At 39.4% G+C, this 27,096-nt stretch overlaps 2 protein-coding genes across 2 annotated transcripts; both read left to right on the top strand.

Annotated features, from left to right (window-relative positions):
- The first annotated feature begins 176 nt into the window (after nucleotides 1–176).
- Taf9 (TATA-box binding protein associated factor 9) lies at nucleotides 177–4,146 on the top strand. Its single transcript, NM_001285781.1, has 3 exons — nucleotides 177–210; nucleotides 2,348–2,440; nucleotides 3,118–4,146. Exon 3 carries the CDS (start codon nucleotides 3,135–3,137, stop codon nucleotides 3,924–3,926), a length of 792 nt encoding a protein of 263 aa, NP_001272710.1. The 5' UTR covers nucleotides 177–210; nucleotides 2,348–2,440; nucleotides 3,118–3,134; the 3' UTR covers nucleotides 3,927–4,146.
- On the top strand, nucleotides 177–22,398 carry Ak6 (adenylate kinase 6). Its single transcript, NM_001285782.1, has 5 exons — nucleotides 177–210; nucleotides 2,348–2,440; nucleotides 16,533–16,591; nucleotides 16,697–16,842; nucleotides 22,206–22,398. Exons 1-5 carry the CDS (start codon nucleotides 183–185, stop codon nucleotides 22,396–22,398), a joined length of 519 nt encoding a protein of 172 aa, NP_001272711.1. The 5' UTR covers nucleotides 177–182.
- Nucleotides 22,399–27,096: the final 4,698 nt, after the last annotated feature.

Here is a 27,096-nt window from a genome sequence, read left to right on the forward strand (position 1 = left end):
AGTATATGCTAGAAGCATATTATGAAAGGTGAAGTAACCAAAGGCCGACGGCCGGACTGCGGAGATGGTCAGTCGCGCTGGGGCGCATTGGCCCTCCGGGCTGTGGGCGGGTGCATCCCTAAGCCCCTTCCGGCTCCGCCCCTCAATATGTGAAGTGGGCGAGTATCGCCAAGTCTGGGACTATGCTGCTGCCGAACGTCCTCATCACTGGTGAGCGCGCTGCCGGGCGGTGGGGCAGGCGGGGCGCCGAGCGCTCTGGGCTTCGGGCGCCCAGGTGGGAGCTGGGAGTGTTCGGTGACTGGCCGCACGCTTGACGCCCGCCAGGCCTCGGGCCTGGCTCTGCCGACCGCGGCAAGGGGCGGGGGAGGGGCGGCGGAAGCGCTACAGAGCCTCCCGGAGCGCCTTGCGAGTTGCGGACGAGGCCGATTTGTCTTTCTTGCAATCGACTGAATCTGATTGAATCTGGTCCTTTTGCTTGTTAAATAGGCGGTTGACTTTGGTACGGCTGGGTTTGGGATTTCTATTGAGGTGATATAAGCTACCGTCGGGCCCTTAGTGATCTGTTAATGGTGGATGCCTCCCTCCTTAGGCCTTTGCTCATCTTTTCTGTTCTGTTCTGTTTTCAGTTTACAGATCAGACTTCTTAACATGATTTCGGGTATTTGTGATGTGGTCAGTCTACTGCAAGTGTGTACTTTTGTTGAATATCAGAGGTTTTTAAATTTTTTTTTAATTTATTTTTGTCTTTTTGAGACAGGGTCTTGTTCAGGATGGCCTTAAGCTCACTTTGTAGCCCTGACTGTTCTCGAACTTGGAACGATTCTCCTGCCTCAGCTCCCCGAGTGGTGGGATCACAAGTATGCGCCACCACGCCCGACTCAAGGATTTTTTTTTTTTTTTTTTTTTTTAATGTTTAGACATCTACTGAGCATTTCAGCACGTTTCTCACCTGGGAAGCTGTGAAGATTTCGGGCTAGTTTGAGGCTTTTCTAGTTTTTTGGAGTCATTCTCAAGTTATGTGTTACCAGTAAAGAAAAGGAAAATACTGTACGACATAATGACCTTATTACTGCTAGTTGTTAGCTCTCAAACTATTAACTTGTAGCAGTTAATAGCATCATACGCCACTCCTGCAATAATCTAATTGTATAGGTGGTGTCATAAAAGAAATTAAAATTCTTAGCAACATGTGAGTCCTAACTGTTTCTGAGTGCTGCACCTTAACCATTCAACAAATAAACTTTTAAGGTTTCGTGCAGGAAAATTTTCAGCAATCCATATAAAGGATTAGACATAATGTCCTGGTTGTTACTACCAAACCATGTTGTAGAAAATCTAAAGTGAACATTTTATGGAAAAAATGTGTCAAGTTAAGACTAAGCAAGTTCAAGTTCAAGACTAGCCAGTATTATATGGCAAAACCTTGTTTCAAAAAAAAAAAAAAAAACCCAAGTAGTATAGTAAATCATTTCAGTGACACTAAACATGAAGAACTGAAAATTATGTATTTGGTTATATATTTTGGAATAGTATTAGATATAACAAGGAGAAACTAAAGAACAAGGTAATCAATCTATTGCCATTACATAAAAAAGAATATACATTGAGTGTCTATCCACGTTTTATGCTTTGATTTTGTAACTTGAACAACTATTTCTAAGAGAACAATATGTAATTTATCAACCAGTGATTTCTTAGTGTTAATATTTTTTTGAAATTCTGTATTTTTTTATCCTTTTTTTTTCTTTAAATAAAAATACAATGTATGTATGGATATGCACAATATTGTATATGTACACATACACATAAGACTTATTTGGAAGAACATGTAAGAAACTTGTTTTCGCAGTTCCCTATAAAGAAGAGAACAAGAGGTTTTTGTTTTGTGTGCGCCCCCCCCCTTTCTTTCTGAAATAAGATCTTGCTATGTAAAGGCTGGCCTCGAATTTATGGTGATCCTCCCACCTCAGCGTTCTGAGTGCTGGGGATTACAGGCTACAGGTGTGTGTGTGTGCAATTCCTGGCTTATTTTAATTAAAGCAAATAAATGGTAATTGATTTGAGATGGCTTATTTTAAATTAATCGTGGGCAGTTCCATGTTAATAGCAAGCAGAACCGATGACAAAATTGCTTGAGCCCCAGCTCTTGTTAAATCAGATAATGTGAGTGAAAATCTGATCTCCAGTCATCTCTGAGAAATTTGATTAGGTCTTGGTATATATTTATATATGTTTGCTAATTGGGAAAATTTTCATACAAATTGTTAAGAACATTAAGAGCAAAAGGTGCCTGATGTCCAGTAAGTCATATTTCACAAACAGTATTCTTCTGTGGCTTGTCTTACAGGCACACCAGGAGTTGGAAAGACCACACTAGGCAAAGAACTTGCATCCAGATCAGGACTGAAATACATTAATGTGGGTGATGTAGCTCGAGAAGGTAAGTGGAGAAATAGTACCATTAGGAGTTGTGAGAGGGTGCAGAATTGCTTCTAAAGAAATTATGCTCTGTTGGGGTCATGCAGAAAGATGAACTACCCACCAAATGCCAATACTGTGCCCTGGTCATTTTGACCATTTCCCTTCCCACCCCCAAAGTGGCTGTCAGTTCTTGTGAATAGTAATGATTGTTGGTCTTAGGATAGATAGAATACAAGGGAGAGAACATTTTGAATTGTTGACACCAGCTAAATGTATGAAATGACATATTGCTGTTACTGTAAGAACAGAAATTGTCAAACTCAGACAGTAGGATATAACTATCCAATGCTATTTTCTTAGGTTAGTGTGAGGATTGTGTGCCTGGATACAGATGCATATATTCTAAGGTGATCCATGTTATTTTTTGCCCTATTTTCTTCCAATTTTTCTTCACGCACTTATTTTTGTCTTCAACTTTTTATATTCTACAATTAATACAGAGTAGGAACTCAATGCACTTAAGTAAAGGGAACTTTTAAGTATACTTCATTAAAATTAAAAAGATGAGATACATTGTAAATTTTAAGTATATCTTAAAAATTTTAACAGTTGAACATTTTAAGTTCCTAACAGTTGCTGCTAAAGTGACTATTTTGGTTTGATCTAATGTACATATTTTTTTCAAACAATCTAAAGTCTGATCAACGGATGTCATGGAGTCTGGCAAGATGGCTTCTCCCAAGAGCATGCCGAAAGATGCGCAAATGATGGCACAGATCCTGAAGGATATGGGGATTACAGAGTATGAGCCAAGAGTTATAAATCAGATGCTGGAGTTTGCCTTCCGATATGTAACCACAATTCTAGATGATGCTAAAATTTATTCAAGCCATGCCAAGAAAGCCACTGTTGATGCAGATGATGTGCGACTGGCAATCCAGTGTCGAGCTGACCAATCTTTTACTTCTCCTCCCCCGAGAGATTTTTTATTAGATATTGCAAGACAGAGAAACCAAACCCCCTTGCCATTGATCAAGCCATATTCAGGTCCTAGGTTACCACCTGACCGATACTGTTTAACAGCTCCAAACTACAGACTCAAGTCTTTACAAAAAAAGGCATCTGCTACGGCAGGAAGAATAACAGTTCCACGGTTGAGTGTTGGTTCAGTTACTAGCAGACCAAGTACCCCCACACTAGGCACACCAACCCCGCAGGCCATGTCTGTTTCAGCCAAAGTAGGGGCTCCTGTGTCCCTCACTGGGCAGAGGTTTACCGTACAGATGCCAGCCTCACAGGCCCCTACTGTAAAAGCCTCCATTCCTGCAACTTCAGCAGTTCCGAATGTTCTGATTAATCCATCATTAATTGGGTCCAAAAACATTCTTATTACCACTAATATGGTATCATCACAAAATACTGCCAGTGAGTCATCAAATGCGTTGAAAAGAAAGCGCGAAGATGATGATGATGACGATGACGATGATGACTATGATAATTTGTAGTCTGCCTTGATGCATGTAACCTGTATTCTGGTCTTGAAGCCTTTGTACTGAGATTAAGCATGTTGGATGTTTTCAAGTTCTGTTTTAGAAAACATTGATTTAACGAGCAAATTTAGACACCATTCTTTTTAATTGAAATGTTGGGTTTTCTTTAATAGGAAACTAATGTTTTTCATCAACCTTTATGTGTACAAAATAAAGTTCTTGTTCATCAATTTGATTGTTGGTGCTTTGGCAGTTATATTTTTAAAATTAATTTCTTCCTCTTTGTCATTGTGAGAAATAAGGATTGCAACAGTTGAAGTTCTTGCTGTCCATTTGCAAATAGAATGTCATCTCAGTGTCTTCAGAGGTTTGGCTCATAACTTCAGGCGAGTAAGTCACTCCTATGGTATCTTATCTCAGCGTACTGAAATACAAGCAAGACTTTTTTTTTTTTTAAAGACTATTCTTTGGAGGGACCACTGGTTAAAATTTTTTTCATAGTGAATTTTCATCTACTTAGATTTTTTTTTTTTGAGCTGCTCAACTTAAAATTCTTATTTCTGCTTAAAAATCTCCCCCCCCCCCCAGTATCCTTTTTTGAAGTTCAGTTTTGATATTTTGGTTTTTGTTTCATTTTGTTTTGTTTTTGGTACCAGGACTCAAACTCACAACCTCGAACTTGCCAGACAATTACTTATGCTGCTAAGCTAAATCCCTGACTCTTGATTTTGTGTTTTTGAGACAAGGGCTTACTATGTAATTCAAACTCAAACTCATGGCGATTCTCCTATCTCAACCTCCTACTGCTAGGATTACAGGCATGTGCCACTATGCCTGCTGGCCCTTTTGTTATACTTGATGCTATAAGCTAGTATCATACTCATTTTTAATCCCAGGTTCAGCATCCAGGGTAGTTTTTGAAACGTGCATCCTAACAGTGCCAGACATTCTTCATTTTTATTTTTTTTGTGTTACTGATTGAACTCAGCCCCTCTTTCTCCATTTTGTTGCTGTACGAAATGTGGCTTTGTTTTTCATTGTTTTGTGGGGGTAGGGGGTTGTTGTTTTCTAGTTTTTTGAGACAGGGTCTTGCTCTATAGTTCAGATTGACTTGAATTTATCTTGTAGCCCAGGCTGCTCTTGTGGTGACAGTGTCCTCATCAGCCTCAGCCTTCCAAGCACTAGGATTACAGGCCTGTGTCACCATGCCCAGTCTGTTTTTCACTAAACTTCACTCTTTTTGACAGGTGATTCAAAATAGCACAGTCAGTTTGACTCCATATATCCAGTTTTCTCAGATTAAGGAAGTTGCTGTCTAATGTTAATGTGAGTATTATTTAGAGGAAGAACAGGTATGGAGAGTGCAGTGAAAGACTCGTTTTCCTTTTCACTGTGTGTCTTATATGTACCTTGTTTTTCCTAGGTGTTCGTTCCAGCCATGCTCTTTGTAGTTCTTGAGAGATTAGTTCCTGAAATGAGATCTGAGCGTTAAGGAAAAGTGTTGATTTTTTTAGATAAATGATTTCTGGTCTGATTAACTTAGGTGAGGTTAAGTTTCTCATAATGCACCAGATTTTTTTTAAAAATATAATCAGTTTTTTATTTATTTACCAGTAATGGGGATTGAACCCAGGGCCTTTACTGAAGTATCCCCAGCTTTTTTTTTTTTTTGAGACAGGGTCTCACTAAGTTAATCAGGCTGAATTTGAATTTGTGATCCTTATGCCTCTAAGAGTGCTGGGATTACAGGCATGTGCCACCACATCCAGCACAAATTTTATTTTTTTATGATGCTAAAATCCAGACAGCCTCATGCATGCTAGTCATAAACTACCACTGACCTACACGCTTAGTCTCGCATTCTCTTTGGTAATGACAAAAGTTAAGCAGTTCTTTTTAAAGCATTTGTTCTCAACTGAAGGTGCTTATTGCAACTGTAGGGGGAAGCGATGAAGGTTTGCTACTTATATCTAGTAAGGCCAGAGGATCTGCTAAACGTCCTGTAGTTTACAGGTCAGCCCCTTCATATAGTTATCTGGCTCAAAATGTCAGGAGTATTTAGGTTGAGAAATCCTGTATAAAAAATGAGGCTTAAAGAAACTTAACAACCTGGTCTAATGCCCTTATAGCTAGGGACCTTCACAGTGAGCTACAGCCCTAGTCCTATTTATTTTAATTTTGAGACACTAAGTTGCTCAGGTGGGACTCAAACTTGTTAACGGTGTGTACAAGCAACTTGATTTTTAGAATGGAGTTTATTGGCATCCTACTAATCCTGTTAAACATCTTTATAATGTGTAAGAGATCGTTCTTACCTGTAAGAAACAAGGACAGGAAAAAACAAGTGGGAAATTAAGGCTAGGAAAACGAGTTCTGAATGTGCTGAGTGCTGCTTCTGCTGCCTCTTCCTCTTTGCCCCTTTCTTCATTTCCCCCTTATCCCTTCACATCTGCACCCTCCCATCCTTTGGTTTCTTTTTCGGACTTGAAGGTTTCACAGTGTTGTCCAGGCTAATCTCAAACTCCTAGACTCAACTGTTTCTTCTCCCTTGGCCTCTCACATGTCAGGGATGGCTAAGGATCCTTTATTTATCCTATGTTCCCAGTCTCAGAGTCCTCCCTACCTGCTGTCCTTTCCCACATCCAATTCTTTTGGTCTTATTAGCATCCTTCACTTTCTTGCCACCAGTTTATCAGTGTGTAACCTATCCTTAACCCTGAGGTAGGCACACACTGCTCAAGGCAAAGTCATGGCAGTCAGTGATGGTGGATCCATTTCAGATAGGGGTATAAAACAGCCAGGTTGGGAGCTGGGGATTTAGCTCAGCGGCATAAGCGTCTGCCTTGCAAGCAGGCAGTCGTGAGTTCGATCCCCGGTACCGATAAAAAGACAAAAAACAAAAAAACCCAGCCAGGTTCTTGGGTACATATTCTCCCACTGAGCTGTGTAAGTGTGTGTGTGTGTGTAGTGCATGTATGTGTTTGTGCGCCTGTGCACACTCTGCATACCTGTGTGCAGTGACAGTGATTGAGCCAAAAAAAAAAAAGAAACGAAAGATAGGGATTGAGCCTAAGGCTTCTCTACATACTTATCAAGTGCTCTACCACTGAGCTACATCCCCATTCCTTTTAAAGAATTTTTACTTTGATACAGGGTCTTACTACATGGCCTGGGCTAGCCTTTAAAACAGCCTAATTTCATGGAGGCAGTTGTGAACACCTGAACTCTCAGCTTTATGGGAGGCTGAGGAAGGAGTGGATGTTCAAGGCCAGTGTGGACAACACAGTGAGACCCTGTCTCAGAAATAAAAAGGGCTCTGCTACTGTAGCTCAGTAATAGTGTTTGCCGGGAATGTATGAGACCCTGGTTTTGATCCCCAATACTACAAAACAACCAAACCAAATATAGCCCAATTTTAAGACATCTTCAAACCCTAGCCATCTGGTTAGTTCTCACACACAAATCTGCAAGTTAATATACTTGAAACACGTGCTCCAAAGTCACCTTTGACTACTTGGGCACTCCTGACTCTTGCTTCCCACATCTAGAAGCTCACCATCTATGGGTCCATTGGGCCTCTACACCTTTTTTTGTTGTTCCGGGAATTGAACTCACGTTTGCCAGGCAGATGCTTAAGCCACTGAGCTAAATCCCTGGTGGGCCTCTAACGTCTTGACAGTTTTTCTGAAATGTTCATACAGTATTCCCCCCTCATCCTCACAACCATTGTTACCATGCCTAAATTTGCTGTGGATCTCTTCACTACAGACAGACATGGCGGTGCCCACCTCTAATTCCAGCACTCAGGAGGCTGAGGCAGAGAATGGCCGCAAGTTTAAGGCCAGACTGAAATGCATAGTAAAAGAAAAAAAAAGAAATAACTCTTCAATATTGTTTCCCTCCTTACACTGTTACTTCCTTAGACAAAGTTAGGTGGGGGAAAGTGACAGAATTTGAACTCTACTGCTGTAATCTGTATAAACTTGCTGTGTTTTACCTTCACCTGTACTTAAGCCATTCGCCTAAAGTTTCCCACTGTACACTGTTTTCTCAAACATGCTGGGAATTTTTTTTTTTTTTTTCAGTACTAGGGATTGAACCAAAGGCATTCACACTGAGCTGTATCCACAGCACATTTTTTAAAATTTTTGAGACAAGGTCTTATTAAACTGTAGAGGCTAAATTTGAGCATACAATCCTGCCTCAGCCTCCCAGAGTTCTGGGATTATACCATGCACCTGTGTTTGCCTTCCATGCTTACCACCGTTACACCTCCAGCTGAATGTCCTGCCTGTGAGATGCCCACCTCTGTCTGCCTTACCATCTCCTTGGAGGCCCAGTCAGATGTCACATTTCAGCTCTGAGTCCCAAAAGTGGGGTTGATCAGTCTCTCTTTGCTCTCCACTGCTCCAGAGGTGGGAGCCCTCACTGCAGTAACTCCACCAGCTCTGCAGCATCTGTCCAACTCATTCTCCACTCGCAAACCAAAAGTTTTTAAAAGTTTGAAGTTCATCCATTTTACGTTTAAAATGCTTTTAGGAACTTCCTTGCCTTATGATAAAGTCTCAGCTTCTTCATTTAGCTTTGAAGGTCTTTGCTGATCTGAGCTCAGCCTGCTTAACTACTTTACCCATATTTATTTTCTAATTGTCTAAAAGACTTGCCCTCCCTTGAAAAGGCCTACTGTCCCTGAGTTCTCAAACTCTGAACATCTTGTTTTCTCAGGTTAAAATAGTCTTTGCCGACTTCTCCCCTTTACTACCTCAGGTTTTCCCTTAGAAGTTGCTTTGTCCAGAAAGCTTCCCCCATAAGCTAAGGAACACCTAAGTTCGTGTTAGGTGTTCACCATGCTGCTCTTGCAGTGTCATAAGCCATGGCAATAAAATGCAGAAAACTTTCCAGGAGAGTGGTCTGTCCTATTTAATTGTAAACTTTTTCTTTTTGTGCAACATTGGATAAAAAATGGCCTGGGTATATAGCTTAGTGTGAAGGCCCTTGGATCAAGCCAATAAAAAACATAATGCTACAGAAATAACTACTTTAGACACCATAAATTTTCAAAAATTTCAGTTAATCTTGAATAAATGCTTACTACTAAATAGTATAGAATCAGTTACAGATAATCTTTTATTTCATGGTATTGTTCTTTTTTTTTTTTTTTTTTTTTTTTTTGTCTTTTTCATTTTTTTCGGTACCAGGGATCGAACTCACGACTGCCTGCTTGCAAGGCAGGCGCTTATGCCGCTGAGCTAAATCCCCAGCCCCTTGTTTCGTGGTATTGTTAAAAAGAAAGTACAGCTGGCTCTCCCCAACTAAGGGCTCTGCAGCCAGTAAGTCAAATGTGAATCAAAGTAGTAAAAGGAGCTGGAGCTATGGCACACACGTGTAGTGCCAGCTACTTGAGGTAATTGAAACAGGAAGATCTCTTGAGTCTAGGACTTTGAGACCAGCCTGAGCAACATACCAAGATCCTGTCTCAAAAGTATTAAAAAATTTGTGTTTTAGGGCCAGGGATTTAGCTCAACAGCATAAGTGCCTGCCTTGCAAGCAAAAGATTGTGAGTTTGATCCCTGGTACCAAAAAAAAAAAAAAAAAAATTGTGTTTTATCTGTATTGAACATACCTGTATTTTCCTTAATATAAGAACTATTTATATAGCATTATGTTTTTTGAGGTATTTTAGTAATCTAGAGGATGTTAGATGATATGCAAACACTGCAGTTTACATTAGAGACTTGAGCACTAGGCTTTTTTTTTTTTGCACTAGGGCATTTTGGAACAATCCCCCATGGACCGTAAGATATAACTACTCTAAATACATTTTTAAAAAATACTTGAATCCTACTAAATTTCAGCTTTTTTCTCATCTCTGTGCCTGTTGCAGACAACTTTGAATTCTGGTTTTTACACTTGTATATATGAACATTTATCATGCTACTGCTGGTCTATGCTACATCCTTTTATTTTGGTGGTACCTTAGTACATGGTTGAACCCAGGGCCCTTGCTCTGGGCTATATTCTCAACCCTTTTTTCATCCTTTGAGATAAGGTCTCACTAAATTGTCTAGGGTGGCCTCTAATTTTTGATCCTCCTGCCTCAGTGTCCCAGAGTCCTGGGGTTATAGGTGAGCATACCAGGCCTGACAAAGGCTTTCACTGCTGAGAGGAATGGCTTTTGTGAGTACTGCAAATGAGTTCAGCAGCAACTGTATATTTCATGAAAACATGAGCTCAGTGAAAGGAGGTTTGCTTCCAGAATCAAAAGCCTGGAGTTGGAGTATTTCATATCCTTGACCTAATGAATTTGGAATTTAATGTGCATAAGGATGTTTGTATCTGTCGATGTTTCCTCTTCGGAACAATCTTACAGCTCAACAACAACAGAAGGTGTTGCCCTATCTTAAAACCCATGAAATCCGGTATGGCTATTCATTCTTTTTCGTTGGTTTTATTGTTAAGATTGAAAAGTTTCACATTGTGGCTGGGCTGTGGACAGGACTGTAATCCCAGATAACTTGGGAGGCTGAGGCAGGAGGATCAAGAGTTTGAGGCCAGCCTGGGCAATTTAGCAAGACCATATCTCAAAAATAAAATTTAAAAAGTACCAAAGAGAGAGGACTGCTTTCAGTCCTCAGTATGACAAAAAGTTTTATTTGAACATTTTCTTCCCATGTTCCAAAATAACATTTTAATCCATGTTTACACTTTTGGTTTCTCATACCAGAGAAACAATGGAGTATTTAAACATGTCCAATTTATTTTACTTAAGACTATGGTCTCAAGGTGCACTCATTTAGCAAGAAATGTCTCAAGCTTATCCTTCCATATACTAAGTACTACTAAGTAGTACTCCACTGTATAAAGACACCACATCTTTATCCATTCATCAGTGGGTGGGCATTTTGGTCACTTCCAAGATTTAGTTATTACAAATTGTGCCATATAAACATGGGGGTGTATAAACCGCTGTGGTATGATGCTTTTACTTCTTTTGGGAAGATACCAAAGAGATGACCAGCTGGGTCAAATAGAACCTCTAGTCCTAGTTTTCTGAAGAATCTCCACACTGATTTTTTTTCCTTTCTTTTTATTTTCTTTTTCTTTCTTTTTTGTCTTTTTAAGACAAAATCTCACTATGCAATTCAGGCTGGCTTTGGGCTCAATGTGTAACCCAGGCTGGTCTCTAACTTGGAAATGATGCTCCTGCTTTAGCCTCACAAGTGCTGAGATTACAGGACTGCACCACCACATGCAGCTTCTATACTGATTTCCATAATACTTGTACCAGTTTACATTCCTACCAACAGTGGAGAAGAGTTCCTTTTCCATACAGCCCCGCCAGCGTTTGTTATTGGTTGATTTATTTATTTTTTCTATTTTTTAGTTTTAATTTTTATTTTTTGTACTAGGAATCAAACTCATGACCTTGTGCTAGCCAGGCAGGCACTTAGACCACTAAGCTAAATCCCTCGCCCAATTTCTTCATGATACCCATTATTTCTGGGATGAGGTGGAATCTTAATGTTTTAATTTGCATCTCTAAAATGACAAGTGATATTAAACATTTTTTCATTTATTTATTTGTTGTTGCTATATTGATCTGAAAAGTGTATTCATCTCAGATGCCCATTTTTGGATTGCATCTTTATCTTTATTTTTTTAACAACTATCTTAACTTTTTATATACATATACCTACACATCTATATATGTTTGACTCTTTCCTTGTTTGATAAGGTTGGCTAAGGGTCTGTCAGTTTTATTTAATTTTTCAAAGAACAAACTTCAATTCATTGATTCTTTGTATTTTTTTTTTAGTCTCCAGTGTGTTAATTTCTCCTCTGATCTTTATAATTTCCTCCCTTGTACAAGCTTTTGTCTTCGCCTTTTCTTTTTCTAGGAGTTTCAGGTTCAGCATTAAGTTGTTTATATGTGCTTGCTGTATTTTCCCGATACAGCTATGTGCTGCTATAAATTTCCATAGATATTTATTGCTATAAATTTTCTTAAGTCTGCTTTAATTGTGGCTGAAAAGTTCTGGTATTTGTACTTCCATTATCATTCCACTGTAAAAACTGTCTAATTTCTTCTTTAATTCCATGTTGTGACCCATTGGTTGTTGAGTAGGGTGCTATTTAATTTCCATATGTTTATGAAGTTCTTGTGGTTTCCTTTGGCATGGATTTACAGTTTCATTGCACTGTGGTCTGATATGCATGGTATAATTTCAGTTCATTTGCATTTACTTAAGCATGTTGTATGACTCGTGTATGGTCTGTTTCAGAGAATGTCCCTTGTGCAACTGAGAAGAATGTGTATTCTGATAATGTGGGGTGAAACACTATAGATATCTGCTAAGTCCATTTGTTCAAAGATTTCATTTAGTTCTAATATTGATTTTTTTCTAGTTGATCTTTTTATGACAGTGGGGTATCGAGGTTTCCCAATACAATAAAACATTGTATTAGGGCTTATTTGATTTTTCATGTCTGTTAGTAATTGTTTTTTATAGTTTTATCAACTGGTATTTGTTGCATATATATTTATGATTGTAATTTCTTCATCTTGGATTGTTCTGTTTACGAGGACCTAGTGACCTTTATGTTTCTTAATCTGTCTTGATTTGAAATTCATTTTATTTTCCTCTTCTTTTTTTCCAAATCCATTTTATTTAAGGATAAAAAGAGAAAAGAAGAAGAAAAAACTACAAGAAAATTTTAAAGCACATCAATTGGGGCAACAATCGTATATACATTGTACAATGTCATCCCCAAGTCATTCACCCAGAGCACAAGACATCTGCATTCAGTTGTCTAAATGCCAGTACAGATCTTTCTCTTCAGCAAACTCAGAGAAATCAGTAGTATAACTATTTTTTATATACTTATACATACACATATACTTTTTTCTTTCAGCTTGTCACACCAATGAAACAATAGTGTTTACATGTGTGTCTTATTTCGCTAAGTATGTTCTCAAGGTGCATCCATGTTTCTATAAAAGTAGTTTATCATTCTTTATGGCTGAGTAGTACTCTATTGTATAAAATTACCACATCTTTTTATCCGTTACTCAGTGGATGGGCATTCAGGTTGTTTCCAAGATCTGGCCGTTAACTGTGCTTCTATAAAATGGGTACACATATATTGCTGTGGTATGATGTGTTTAATTCTCTTGGGAAGATACCCAGCAGTGGAATAGCTAGGTTGAATGGAACTTCCAATCTTCATTTTTGAAGGAACCTCTACACTGATTTCCCCAGTGGTTGCACCAGGCTGCATTCCCACCAACAATGAGAAGGGTTCTTTTTTCCCCATTACCCCTACAACATTTGCTATTGCTTAATTCTTGATATTAGCTATTGTTTTTGGGGTAAGGTGAAATCTCAGTGTTGTTTTAAGTTGCATCTCTCAGATGATCTGTTGAACATTTTTTCACGTATTTATTTGCTGTTTGTATGAAGTTCATTTTCCCTGCAAATAGAATAGCTATCCTTGCTATTTTTCTGGGTCCTGTTGCATGGAATATTGTTTTCCATCCTTTGACTTATGTAGTCTATGAATTTCTTTTTGAATTGTGTCCAGCATATTGTTGGATATTGCTTCTTGATCTATTCTGCCAGTCTGTGTCTTTTGACTGGTAACTTAAGACCATTAACCTTGGGCTGGGGATTTAGCTCAGCGGCATAAGTACCTGCCTTGCAAGCAGGCGGTCGTGAGTTTGATCCCCGGTACCGATAAAAATGAAAAAGACAAAAAAAAAAAAAAAAAAAAAAAAGAAAAGACCATTAATGTTGATGGTTATAATTGAAACGTACTGACATATTCATCTCATGTTATTTTCCTGCTGGCTGTCCCCTACCCTTTTTTTCTCCTTTCTCTACTTGTTTGCCTTCCCTGTTGGATTCTTTATGTTGGGCTTTTGGAGCTGTAGTCCTTATTATATCTTTCTAGAATGTCATTCAGAACACTTTGGAGCACTGGTTTGGTGGTCATAAATTTCCTCAGATGTTCTTTGTCACAGAAGCATCTTATTTCTCCATCAATTTTGAAAGATAGTTTTGCAGGGTACACCAATCAAGGTTGAAAGTTGTTTGCCTTTAGAATTTCAAGTACTTCATTCCAAGCTCTCCTTAACTTGAGAGTTTGTGCTGAGAACACAGCTGTAATTCTGATGGACTTTCTTTTATAGGTGATTTATTTCTTTTTCTTTTCTCTTACAGCTTGTAGGATTCTGACCTTGTGTTGAATTTCTGGAAGCTGGACTGTGATATGCCTGGCTATAGCATTTCTTTAATCATGGCTAATTGGAGTTCTCTATGCCTTGTTTATCTGTATGTCAAGGACTTTTTTATCTACCAGGAAAGTTTTGTCATGATGTCTGTGAACATTTTTTTTTTTGACATTTGTGGTATTTCATGCTTTTTCATTAACTCCAGTCAGTCTTAATTTGTTTATTCTTTGTAGCATCTAGCAGCTGCTGGATTGATTTCTCATGGTCTCTTGCTATTTTTGAGAAATCCTTCTTTTCTGGACATTAACTGCAAGCATGTATTCAATATCTGAGATCCTGTCTTCACATTGGCCTAATCTCCTTTGAATACTTTTAGTGGATATCTGCTTGAATCTGCTCTACGGATCCCATTTCTTTCCTATGTTGAGCTTCCATCATTTTCTCAAGCTTGTCTATTTTGATGTTGTTGTTGTTGTCTGTCCTAATGTTGCTAAGCATGGTGTACATTTTGGTAATCTGTGTAGTTATCTGAGAGATTATTTTTGACTTAATTTTTTCCAGAGCCTCATTCAATTGCTTTGTTGTTACCACTAAAGAGAGACCTGGTGGGGAGCTTTTAGATTGTCCCATCTCATTGGCTCCCTGGACTTGCCTTTGGTGAACTGGATGTCTGGGGTTACATTTTGTTTCAGTGTCTTCTGAGTTTATTTTCTCTCTCTGTCTCTGTCTCTCTGTTTAATTCCTGGGGTGGTGCTTAAATTGCCTATGGTGAGATGCTTTATTGGTAGTATTTAAGACCCTTTGGTGAGGATTTCTTGTCTGAGTTATCTTCTAGGCATAGCTGATTTTTGGCTTTTGAGTCTTACAGAAGATCTTACCTCCTCAGTTGCTTGTTTGGCCTAGTCTCTGGTTCTTTGACAGTGTGCCACCCTATTTTCTGTGACCCTTAGTTAATCTCAGTCATGGAATACCAGGACCAACAGCTGTTTAGATTATATCAGTTTTGGCTATAGGGGTATCAGTAGCATCAAAAAGCCTAAAATATAACAAACTGTGTCAACCCTTATTTTGCATCTTTTAACTGTACAAACTAGATTTGTGATTATATAACAAGATGTAAAAAAAAAAAAAAAAAAAAAAAACTACCCAGATACTTACATGTAATATATGTCTGTAATGTGTCAATTTTGCCTTCATGCATTTAAATTTAAATCAGATTAAGGAGAAAATAGAGAAGTGGAAAAAGATAAAGAAATTAGAATTAAGAATGGAGGACTAAGGAGGATCACGCCAACTTGGGGAAACTAGTGCAGAAGACTGAAGGAAAAGAGATGGAAGAGATAATAGAACAGAACACAACTTATACCCACAGAGGGCTTAGGAGCTACTTTCACATTCATAAAAACAATGCAGGAAAAAGAGAAAAACAAAATAAAGAAAAACAGTCCACTTCCAGGTCCTCTCTGGGTTCACTAGTAGATAACCTGTGAAGACAGAATCCCAAATCATGCCAGTCTATCCCAGCAAGCCAGCAGTCACTTTATGGTGGAGTAGGGGATAATCTCCACAGCCCTGTCCTGAGACCAGACTCATTGGGTTTGCTGCATTACAAACAATTTCCTTACATCTGTGCCGAATTGGGAGCTGCTAGAGGAAGCCGGCAGCAGTTCTGAGTTCTGAGCTCAGCCAGCCCATCTCCAAATGGCTCCTGGCTAACTGCTCTCTCCCCGCAGGAGAACTAAGTCCTCTGCACTCACTGCCAGCCAATGGAGTCCTCCACATCTGCTGATCACCTCCACTGCTGTGTCTCTCTGCAGAGGCCTCTGGGATTACCAGCTATCAGCATCACTGTGATGGGTCCCCAGTTCCAACAGCTCCTTTACCACAGTGAATCCCATTGCAGGGCGAAGGCACCATCAGCTACTGCCTCCTCCTCCTTTGAAGTTTTCTTTTACTATGTGGACTTCAGTTTGCACTTCAGATTCTTTCTGGGTCCAGAGGACCCACTTCCTTGTCTTCCTCATAATGCTATAGTCCAGCATCTAGACAGTGACTCTTGGAGAGGCTGTTTTCTTTGCTGCTTATTGCTCAACCATCTTCCTGGAAGTCCGCTGCATTGCATCTTTAAATTTGTAGTGTAAGAGTTTCATTGCAGTATCACACACAAGTTTTAGATCTCTTGCTACCCAAGCTTCTTAGACATTATTTTTTTGTATTGTTTTTTACATTTGGTGTCCACTTAACATCTGTTATATTAATGCCTTCTTTTGCACAAAAAGAATCTCAAAGAATGATTAGTGATATATTTCCTGAAGTCTAAAGTGAACTGAAAATTAGTGAAAGTTACTTAGAAAGCACTATTTAAATGAGCTAATATAAATCTCTTTTAGGGGCATTATATAATGGCTATGATCCAGAGTATGACTGTCCCATTTTAGATGAAGAAAAAGTAAGTATGACTGCATAAAATATGCATTTGTTGAATTTAATAGGAATGTTGATCTCAGTTATCTTAGGGAACATTTATCATTTTTTCCTTTAACCTCTCCTAAAGGTTGTTGATGAGTTAGAGAACCAAATGGCAGAAGGCGGAGTTATTGTTGACTACCATGGTTGTGATTTTTTTCCTGAACGGTGGTTTCATGCAGTTTTTGTATTGAGAACAGATAACAGCGTATTGTACAAAAGACTTGAAACAAGGTAAGAGGGAACACAATTCTTAAAGTATACCTTAAACTCTTTTTTGAGACTTCCAAAATTGGCCAGTACTACCATGAAAAGGGATTCTTTTGGAAGCTTTGACTAGTTTATTTGGCCCACTGTTGTAAACCAGATCTTTGAGAGCTAGGCATGATGGAGCCCACCTGTAATCCCAGCACTGGGGCAGGGTAACAGGAGAGTTCAAGGCGAATTCAAGGACAGCCTGAACTATTTAACAACATTGTGTTTCACACACACACACACAAAAAATAAACCGAATGTATGTTGCACTGTCATTCTGACAGTAAACAGATATGTACATTTATAGGGTCCAGGTAAGTACTGAGTAAATAAGTATCTCAGTTGACAATTGAATCCAGAAAATATACTTTGTACTACTGGTGGCAAACCTGTGATACATGTAGATACATGTGTTACTGTTTTTATTTTAGACAAAACATTTGTTAATGTATGAGTTTGTTTTTCTAAACTAAAACCTCAGTATTCAAGTTTAGTAAGTGCAGTGTTGTACTTTGTGATGAATAAGTGGGATTTAGATTGCAGTTTGTACTCTTCTCTAAAAGGTTCACCATCATTGTTCTGTAGAAACCCCATTGTCTTAGTTACTTTTTACTCGTCGCTGAGACAAAATACCTGAAGCCCAAAGTTGGGAAAGGAAAGGTTTATTTCTTACAGTTTTTGGAGGTTTCAGTCCACACTCAGTTGGCTCCAAGACAGGCAGGCATGGCTGGGCTGCAGTTCATGACGGCCGCCCACAGCAAACTCAAACCAGCAAAGAGAAAAACACACCTTCTTCCTGCCATTACATCACATCCTGGCTCCACCCCTACGTGGGTGGAGCACTGACACCATCAATCCAAGCACTAAACAATGAACCATCACATATGAACAGTGCAAACTCATGAGGCCTGGGGGACACAAACATAAACCATGACACCCATTTACCCATACTTTTTCCTTGATAAAAGGAAACAAGGCTTTTCCTTCCTAGCCACTGACATTGCTGCTTAAACACCATCATTAAGCCCACATGAAGCTGGACATGGTGTTGCACGCCTCTGATCCTCACCTGTGGAGGATGAGGCAGGAGGATCAGATATTTAAATCCTGCCTGGACAATTTAGTGAGATCCTGTCTCAGAAAAAAATAAAAAGGGCTGGGTATATAGCTCACTACAAAGGCCTTGGGTACAATCCCCAATACAGTTTTTAAAAAAATTTGGAAGAGGAATGGGGTTCTAGAGATTTAGCTCAGTGGCATAAACACCTGCCTGGCAAGTGCAAGGTTGTGAGTTCAATCCCTGGTACCAAAACAAAACCAAAACACAGAAGAGGAATGGGAAAACTTAGGAAAAACTACAAAATAAATTAGTATCTTTGAGTTAATTCCACTAGTACTTCAAATTAAACCAGCAAAACTTTGTTTTTCTTAAGACAGGGTCTCACTATGTAATTTAGGCTGGCCTTGCATTCATATAGTCCAGCCTGGACTGAACCTAGAGATCCTCGTGCCTCTGCCTCATGTGCTGGATGTCACCACACCCAGGTAGAGAAACTTGTTTTGGTGTCGGTACTGGAATTCAGGGTTTTTGCCCTGAGCTACATCCCTTTTTTTATTTTTTATCTTGAGACAGAGTTTAAGTGCTAAGTTAATAAATTACCAGGGCTGGCCTTGAACTCCTGCCTCAGCCTCATGAGTGCTGGGATTAAAGGCATGGACCACCAAACCCATCTCAGAAAAACAAAATCTTAGACAAAAGCTTTTTCTACTGTGCTTTGTTGCTGTACATTGATTCAAACTGGACAAATGGGGATGCTGGAGGGTTACTGAGTAGTCTCAAACAGCAGCTAGAGAATTTTGCCTAAGGTCAGGTGCAGAGTACACAGTTCTCATTAATTGCAATCAGCGCTGAGTGACCACTGTTGGATGAGATACTTGTCAAATCTGTAGACAAAGGACTGTAGTAGCAACTATATAGGGAAAATTAGATTGAGGCTATACCTAAAACTTTAATCTTTTTCTTAGGTAGTGAAAACTCATTGAAGGTTTTTAAGCTTTGGGGCTAGGGGTTTTTAGCTCAGTGGTAGAACAGGAGAGAAATTTTTTTCTTGAGTAGGAAATGGTACAGACCATATGATATACATACTTTTTCAATAAAGAAAATTTAAAATTGTGATTAAAAACTGTTGTATGCAAATAGCTAAAAGCAAGGTATTAAAAAAAACCAGAGAGCTAGTCAATTTTTGGTCTTTGTCCACTGAAAAAAATTACAAAGTTAATAACTTTTTTTATACTGAATTAGGGAAATGATCATTTCTGAGTACAGAAGACTCTCAAGAGTACATGTGGTCCAGTGGCAAGTTCTTTAGCTTTGCCTTATGAGCCACAGATTTGGGACTCAGGACATAGCTTGTCCAGTGACAGCAGATACCAGTATGTCTGCTGTGATGCTGGGTCATGACAGCTTCTCCTAGCTTGGCCAGAGCCTCTGTCTTCCGAGCTACCATGAGAAGGCCACAGCATGCACAGCTTCCAATGCCCTGATGCCCCACTGGCCTTCCCTTGGTGAGGCAGTTGGGGACCCCTTCCTGTGACATGGGGCAGACCAGAACATGCCCTGCTCAGCCAAGTCCATGTTGTGTGTGACCACCACTAGCACAGCTTTCCTGTTCTCCATGAGGGTGGGACATTGTCACACCTGCTCTGAGGACAGTGATTTCTTAGTGGACACATTCCTTTTGCTAGCAGCTTTCTTCTCAGCCTGGGCCAATGGCGTGTATATTGTCTTGCTTTATCTGTGGTCTGTGCACAAGAGCTCAAGCACTGGTAGCTGCTGGCATGGCCCAGGCCCTGAGAACTGGTCAATCACAAGAGTCTCCTTCAGCCACTCATGGGGGTGGGGTGGGGGGTGGCCCTCTCCTGCTGCAGCCGGTGTCACAGCGGAGCCTTCTGACAAGTCAGGGGAGTTCCTCTTGGGCTGGATGTCCTGTCCAGTGCCAAAGGTCTCTGAGCATTTTTCAAATGGGGTTTACCGCCTTCTTCTCAATAGCATGCTGAGGCCACACCTTCCCCTTGGGCATGTTGGGTGGCTGATGGAAAGAGCTAATTCCTTGGTTGTTTTTTGAGACCAGTTCTCACTATGTAACCTAGGCTGGCCCCTAACACAGCCGTCTCCCATCTCAGCCCCGAGTGCTAGGATTACAGGCATGTACCACTCCACCTGGCTGCTAATCACCTTTTTGAAAAGATGCTACTTTAAACTCATTTGTTTTTAGTGTATTACAATTTGAGAGAACATTTTTTACCACAGAAAGAAACCTTACACCCATTAGTATCACTCAGCATTTCACTAGGCTCCTAGGCCTGGGCACTCAGTTATCTGCTTTCTTTTCCTCTGATTTGCCTATTGCTAGATATTTCATAGAAACAAATGATACAAGATGTGGTCTCAAGTCTTACCTTAATGTTTTCAAGATTCTATTTCATTTCTTATTGGTAAAAGTTATTTTAATTCATGGACAATTAGGTTGTTTTCACTGTTGACGTTATCAATACTGCTGCTGTGAACATCAGTGCACATGTTTTTGGGGGCCTTATGTGTGTTTTCTTTGACTATAATACGTGGGACTTCAACTGCTGAGCACTATGTTAACACAGTGTTTAACCTTTGGAAAAGATACCAGATTGCAAAGTGGCTGTACCACTGCATATTAATATTGCTATGTACAAGGGCTCCAGTTTTCCACACCCTAACCAGCCAACACCTGTGGTCTGTCTATAGGCTGTAGTCGTGCTAGTGGATAGAAAATAGTATTTGACCATGGTTTTGCTTTGCATTCCCTTGATAGCTAATAATGTTGCAATCCAGCCTAGAAGTGCATGCCTCAGTACCTAGGAGGCTGTGGCAGGAGGATCACAAGTTCAAGGCCAGCCTGGGCTACACAGCAAGATATCATTTTAAAAATGAAACAAAAATAATGTAGAGCATTATTTTCATATGCTTATTGGCCACTTTTTTTATTGGCCACTTTATTTTTTTTTTTCTTTTTGAGATAGTCTCACTATGCAGTTCAAGCTGGTCTTGGCCTCATAGCTCAGGCTATGAGCTACAAATGATTCTCCTGCCTCAGCCTCCCAAGTGCTAGGATTACAGATTTGTGTCTCTTTTATAGACATAATCTGTTCAGATCCTTTAATCAGTTTTTTTTTTTTCTGTTGTTTTGTTTTTCTGTGGTGCGGACATTGAACCCAGGATTTCAAGCGAGTTGTAGAAGTACATGTTTTGGCACTAATTGTTGACTGTTATAAGGTTTAATGAATTGGTGAGAATCTTCTGGTTTTTTGGGTTTTTTTTTTAGACAGGCTATTAGTATGTTGCTAACTTAGCCAGGCTTGGCTCAAATTTACAGTCTCTCTGCCTCAGCCACCCAGAATGGTGGGATTACAGGCATGTAGCAACAAACCCAGACAGAGCTGAATTTTTTCTTTTTTTTAAATAGAAAAAAGGTTTATTTTGGCTTACAGTTCAGTCTATACTTGGCTGGCTCAACAGCCTGGATGTGCATTTTAAACTAGTTACTTAGCTAATTTACATATTTGCCTACAGATTACAAAAGTTAATTTCTCATATATAAAATCCATTTTCTGTGTCCCACCTATTTTAATTCTTTTAGATTCTAGAACCATTTTTATAGTCTCTTATTTATGTCATAGCTGAGAATTTGACTTGAGGTAACTAGGTGCTAGTTTGATAATAGGTAACTGATTGGTTAGCAACTGCACAAAGGCTTCAGACAAAGCTAAATTTTAGTGTCATAGTTCTTAGTTTAGCCTTTTTGTCAAAGAAGTTGGTTATATTTAGAAGTTGGTGCTGACTTGTTTTACTTAGGTAAAGAAATGGTGACAAATATTCTGAGGTGATTTTTTTGTTTCTTTTTTTATTGAGACAGGGTCTTGCTATGCAGTCTGGGCTAGCCTTGAATTCACAATTCTCTTGCCTCAACCTCCTGAGTGCTGGGATTACAGGTGTGTACTACCATGCCTGTTATTGGGTGATTTTTCTTGTGTTCAAAATAGTGAGCTGGACATCATGCCACATACCTATAAGCCCAGCACTCTGGGAGGCTGAAGCAGGAGATCCAAAGTTTCAGCCCGAGTTAGTAAGACTGTCTAAAAGCAATAAAAAATTGGGGATGTAGCTCCTTGCAAAGGCCCTAGATTCAGTCTCTAGTACTGCTAAATAAATACATAAATAGTCCAGTTTCCGTTGTTTCTAAAAACCTAAAACTACAGTTAATACCATTCCGTTTGGATTTTTTGCTTAACCTCTCTTTGTCTTTTAGGGGTTATAATGAGAAGAAACTACGAGACAATATCGAGTGTGAGATTTTTCAAGTTCTGTATGAAGAGGCCATGTTGTCATACAAGGAGGACATTGTGCAACAGCTGTCCAGCAATACGCCTGAAGAGCTAGAGGAGAACATAAATCAGATCTTGAAATGGATTGAGCAGTGGGTCAAAGATCACAATCCATGAAGGGTCATTTGGCAGTGCCTCTCTGCCCACCTCGGAGACATTACCCCCCCCCCCCAAGCATCTATAAAAACCAAAACCATGTCAAAGGTCCAGGAGGTGTTTTTATGCCTGGGTTTCTTTTTCTCCATGAGAAAGTTAAACAATCACAATTATAACAAATATTATTAAGCATTGAAAATACTTATTGGTTGCTAAATAAATCTGATCAATTGGTATGTTTTAAGTTTATCATAGAACAAAATGCAGTTGATCTCTTAATGCTAAAGATAAAGCATCAGAGTATTCCTTGTTTCTTTCTGTAAAAGAGAAATTGAGCTGGGCATGGTGGTGCATGCCTGTAATCCTAGTACTTGGGAGGCAGACTCAGGAGTATTGCTGTGAGTTCAAGCCCATCCTGAATTACATAGCAAGACCCTGTCTCAACACATACACACACAAAGAAACTGGAAGTGGTAATACTTGTATTCTTCAAAATTCAGAAGATACAGAGCAGTATCCTGAAAGGTAGGTTTCCTTTCCTATATCCAGGGCACCTCCTATTAGAAAATGATATCAGTGGTTTCCTGTTTATCTTTGCAGTTATTTCTGTCTACAGAACATGTACATAAACATTTTTGTAAAGAGTATGGTGGCATACATGGATGATGCTGTAACCCTTTCTTTTTCCAGTTATATTTGGAGACTATAATCTTGGTATCATCTCAGAAAATACAGACTTAGGGGCTGGGGATTTAGCTCAGCAACACAAGCTCCTGCCTTGCAAGCAGGCAGTCGTGAGTTCGATCCCCGGTACCGATAAAAATCCTATCCTTTTTTTTTTTTCTTATGTAAAAATACAATAGATTCACCATCTTAAGTATACAACCAGGCTGAGGGATAGAGTGCTGGGAGGAAGTTAAATCCTTTGCACCCCCCCAAAATAATGAGTTTTAGCATAGTCACAAAGTTATACAACAATCACCACTAATTCCAGAATTTTTTTTTTTTTTTAAAGCCAGTCAAATTTAGCAGTGGGGGGGTGGTATACCAACTTTAGTGACACTAATGTTAATAAGTTCTGATAACCCACTGCCATCGGACCAGCCAATTCCAGAATATTTTTGTCACTCTCTGGAAAGAAAAGTCAACATGCTGGGTGTCACCTGTCATCCCAGCACTTAGGAGGCTGAGGAAGATCCCTTACAAGTTCAAGACCAGCATGTGCTACAAAATGAGCTCAAGGCCAGCATGAATTACATAGTGAGGCCCTGTCTCAAAAAGACCAAAAAAACAAAAAAAAGCAAAGAAATTCCTTACCCATTAGCACTCCATTCCCCATTCTTCCCTTCTCACAACCACTTACAGTCACTAGTGTACATCTTAATGGATTTGCATATTCTACACCTCTCATACAAATTAGGAGTTAAATCATCCCTTTTTAAAATGAAATCGCTGGGGATTTAGCTCAGCGGCATAAGCGCCTGCCTTGCAAGCAGGCAGTCGTGAGTTCGATCCCTGGTACTGATAAAAAATAGAAAAAAAATGTAAAATGAAATCATATTTCATTGTACAGATATGTCCCATTTTGTTTATTCCATTATTGCACCACTGGGTTGTATCCTCTTTGGGTATTATAAAGTATCATAGCATGCTATGAACTTTTTTTTTTTGGTATTTTCAGTTCTCCTGGGTATAATCTAGGAGGGAAATTTCTGAGTCACAGAGCAACTATATTTAGTATTTTACAAGTTTGTGCAACCACTATCTATCATGTCCCATTGCCCCTGTCCCCTTTTTGAGATGGGCTCACTATGTAGCTGGCCGCCAATTTATAATCCTTCTTAGCTCCTGAGTGCTGGGATTACAGGCATGTGTTACACACTATACCACTTACCTTTTGGAGTTGGCTTTGGACATGCTAGGCAGGCACTCTACCACTAAGCTGTATCCCCAGCCAGCATTTAATTTGAAATGCTAGATTTTCCAAAGTGGTTGCATCTAGGCTACCAGGATTAAGACAGTGTGAAACTAATCAGTGGACTGATTTAGTAGTCATTCACCCTTAATGCTAGCAATGTACCATGAGTCAATCAATTACTCTAGATTCGGCCCCCTCTGAAAACGCCCTACCTATGACTGCATGAGGCTTTGCAGGGACATGACACAAGCCATAACAAACGTAAATAAATGTACAAAAAATCTTCAACTTGTCATTTGAGAGATGCAAATTAAAACGATGCTATGATTCCATCTCTAGAAAGAGTGGCTGTCATCAATATATCAATAACAAATATTGGTAAAAAAGAAATCCTTCTCCACTAATGTATACTGGTACTGGTGGTAATGTATACTGGTACAACCGCTATAGAAATCAGTGTAGAGGCTGCTTAAAAAACTAGGATTGAGGGCCTAGGGATTTAGCTCAGTGGCATAAGCGCCTGCCTTGCAAGCAGGCAGTCGTGAGTTTGATCCCTGGTACCAATAAAAAAGAAAAAGACAAAAAAAAAAAAAAAAAACTAGGATTGGGGGGTGGGGAGTTAGCTCAGTGGTATAAACATCTGCCTGGCAAGCGTAAGGTTGTGAGTTTGATCTCTGTTACCAGAAAAAACAAAACAAAAAACTAGGACTAGAGCTCCCATTTCACACAGCTATTCCCTTCTGGATGTCTTCCCAAATTAAAAACACTGTAATAGTGATGTATGTGCACCAACTTTATAGCAGCACAATTTGCAATAGCCAAATCTTGGAAACAGCCCAATTGCCCATCAACTGCTGAATGGTTAAAAAAAGATGTACTTTGATACAATGGAATACTATTCAGCCATAAAGGATAAACTGATAAAGTGAAGACTTTTATAAGTTGAGGGGTGCAAATTGAAACCATACTCATAAGTGAAATAAATCAGACACGTAAACATTATGTGGTCTCACTAGTAGGAAGCTGAAAAAAACATGTATATGTGTGTACATACAGGTATTTATAGAAATATAAAAAGATAGTTAAGATAGTATACTACTGACTTAGTTAATTGAAGAGAAAGATTAACGCTGGTACTGTTCAATCAGCTGAATGCAGATGTCTTATGCTCTAGGTGAATGATTTGGGCATTGCACTGCACAATGTATGTACCACTGTTGTCCCAACTGACATGTTTTGAAAATTTTTTTTCTCTTAGAAATAAAATGGATTTGAAAAAAAAAATAAGTGAATAAAAAAATCACCAAACTAGAAAAAAAAAATAAACCAATTACAAATGATACAGGGGCTTTGGGGGGACTGTTGTTGACGGCATGCAGACTGGTGCAACCACTGTGGAAATCAGTGTGAAGATTTCTTAAATAACTAAAACTAGAGTTCCCATTCGACCCAGCTATCCCTTCCTTTGTATCTCCCTGAAAGAATTAAAAGCACCACACTACAACAATACATGTTTACCACAGCACACTCATACTTTTTTGGCACGTATTTATAGCAGCACATTGTGTAATAGCTAAATCTTGGAAATAACCCAAATGCCCATCAACAGATGAGTGGGCAAAGAAGTGATGTTTTTATACAATTGAATACTACTTTGCCTTAAAAGGATAAGCTTCAGACATTTCTAGCTAAATGGACCTGAGACCAGCCTTAAGTGAAATTTAAATACTACATTCTCTGGTGTGAAACCTAAAAGTGTACATAAGGACCAAATGTGCAACTGGTATTGGGAATATAGGAAGAAAACGTTTAAATGAGAAGAGGAATTAAGGGGAAGTAGAGGGCAAAAGAGACAAGAAAAAAATGGAAACAAACTTTTGTAAATGAGGGAAAAGGGGTAAAAAGAATCAAGGCATATCATGCACAGGTACAAATTCCCTATATTATAATTACATAGATCTAAAATGTACTAATAAAATTTTACAACCCCTCCCCAAAAGGATGGGTAACATTTGTGTTACTACTGTACCATGGGATATTCTATCCACATTTCAAAAGTGAACTTAACCTTGAAAAAGCATTTAGTCAGCAAACAGGATTTTGATGTCAGAGATGAACCCCAGGGCCTGTGCATACTAGGAAAGCACTCTGCCATTGACCTGTCACTAGATGGTGTCCATTGAGACAGGGATCTCAACTCATCCTGTTACATTACGTTCCTGACTATCATCAGGGAAAATGAATTCCAGGCTGCATCACTGAGAGGCACAGGAGAATTAGGAAGAATATTAAAAGGACCCTGGCTAGAGCAGCTGAAGAGGGCTCACTCTAATGAAGAGCTTCAAACTGACCCATTCACAAAAGAGGTTAACATTTATGGATCAACAGAGAGGCCAAGGTCTGTCAGATCACTATTTCAGTTTCATAGCTCCAGAGGAATCCTTATGGCTTGCTGGGTGACTGGTTCCCATGAGATGACAGTGCCTGCCTGGGAGGGGTGACTCCATGGAGCGCCCAGTGAACTTCTCCCTTTTCAGGAATCTGAGGTGACTGCAGAGATCTCTAGACCCTGTTCAAGAGATTTGGATCTGGACATTGCAAGAGTTAGCAAACCCTGAAAATCACTTACGTGTCCTGAGTCTTGAAGGGTGATGAAAAAAGACTTCTTAAATTCAAGGCTAATAAAACCTTGTAATAAAGACACTCCTCTGGGTAAAAGATCCAGGGCTGAGGCCAAGAGAGGAGAATAAAGAGAGGACTCCACATCACACATGCATCATACACCTACCACTTTTGTTGGG

Source organism: Cavia porcellus, unplaced genomic scaffold (genome assembly GCF_034190915.1).
Source record: "Cavia porcellus strain 051 isolate PalLab524CR breed Dunkin Hartley unplaced genomic scaffold, mCavPor4.1 scaffold_11, whole genome shotgun sequence".
Lineage (NCBI taxonomy): Eukaryota > Metazoa > Chordata > Mammalia > Rodentia > Caviidae > Cavia > Cavia porcellus.

Coding starts and splice junctions, on each gene's coding strand:
- Taf9 (NM_001285781.1), top strand. CDS start 3,135: ATGGAGTCTGGCAAGATGGCTTCTCCCAAGAGCATGCCGAAAGATGCG.
- Ak6 (NM_001285782.1), top strand. CDS start 183: ATGCTGCTGCCGAACGTCCTCATCACTG. Junction 211..2,347: donor GCCGAACGTCCTCATCACTG/GTGAGCGCGCTG, acceptor CTTGTCTTACAG/GCACACCAGGAGTTGGAAAG. Junction 2,441..16,532: donor GGGTGATGTAGCTCGAGAAG/GTAAGTGGAGAA, acceptor AATCTCTTTTAG/GGGCATTATATAATGGCTAT.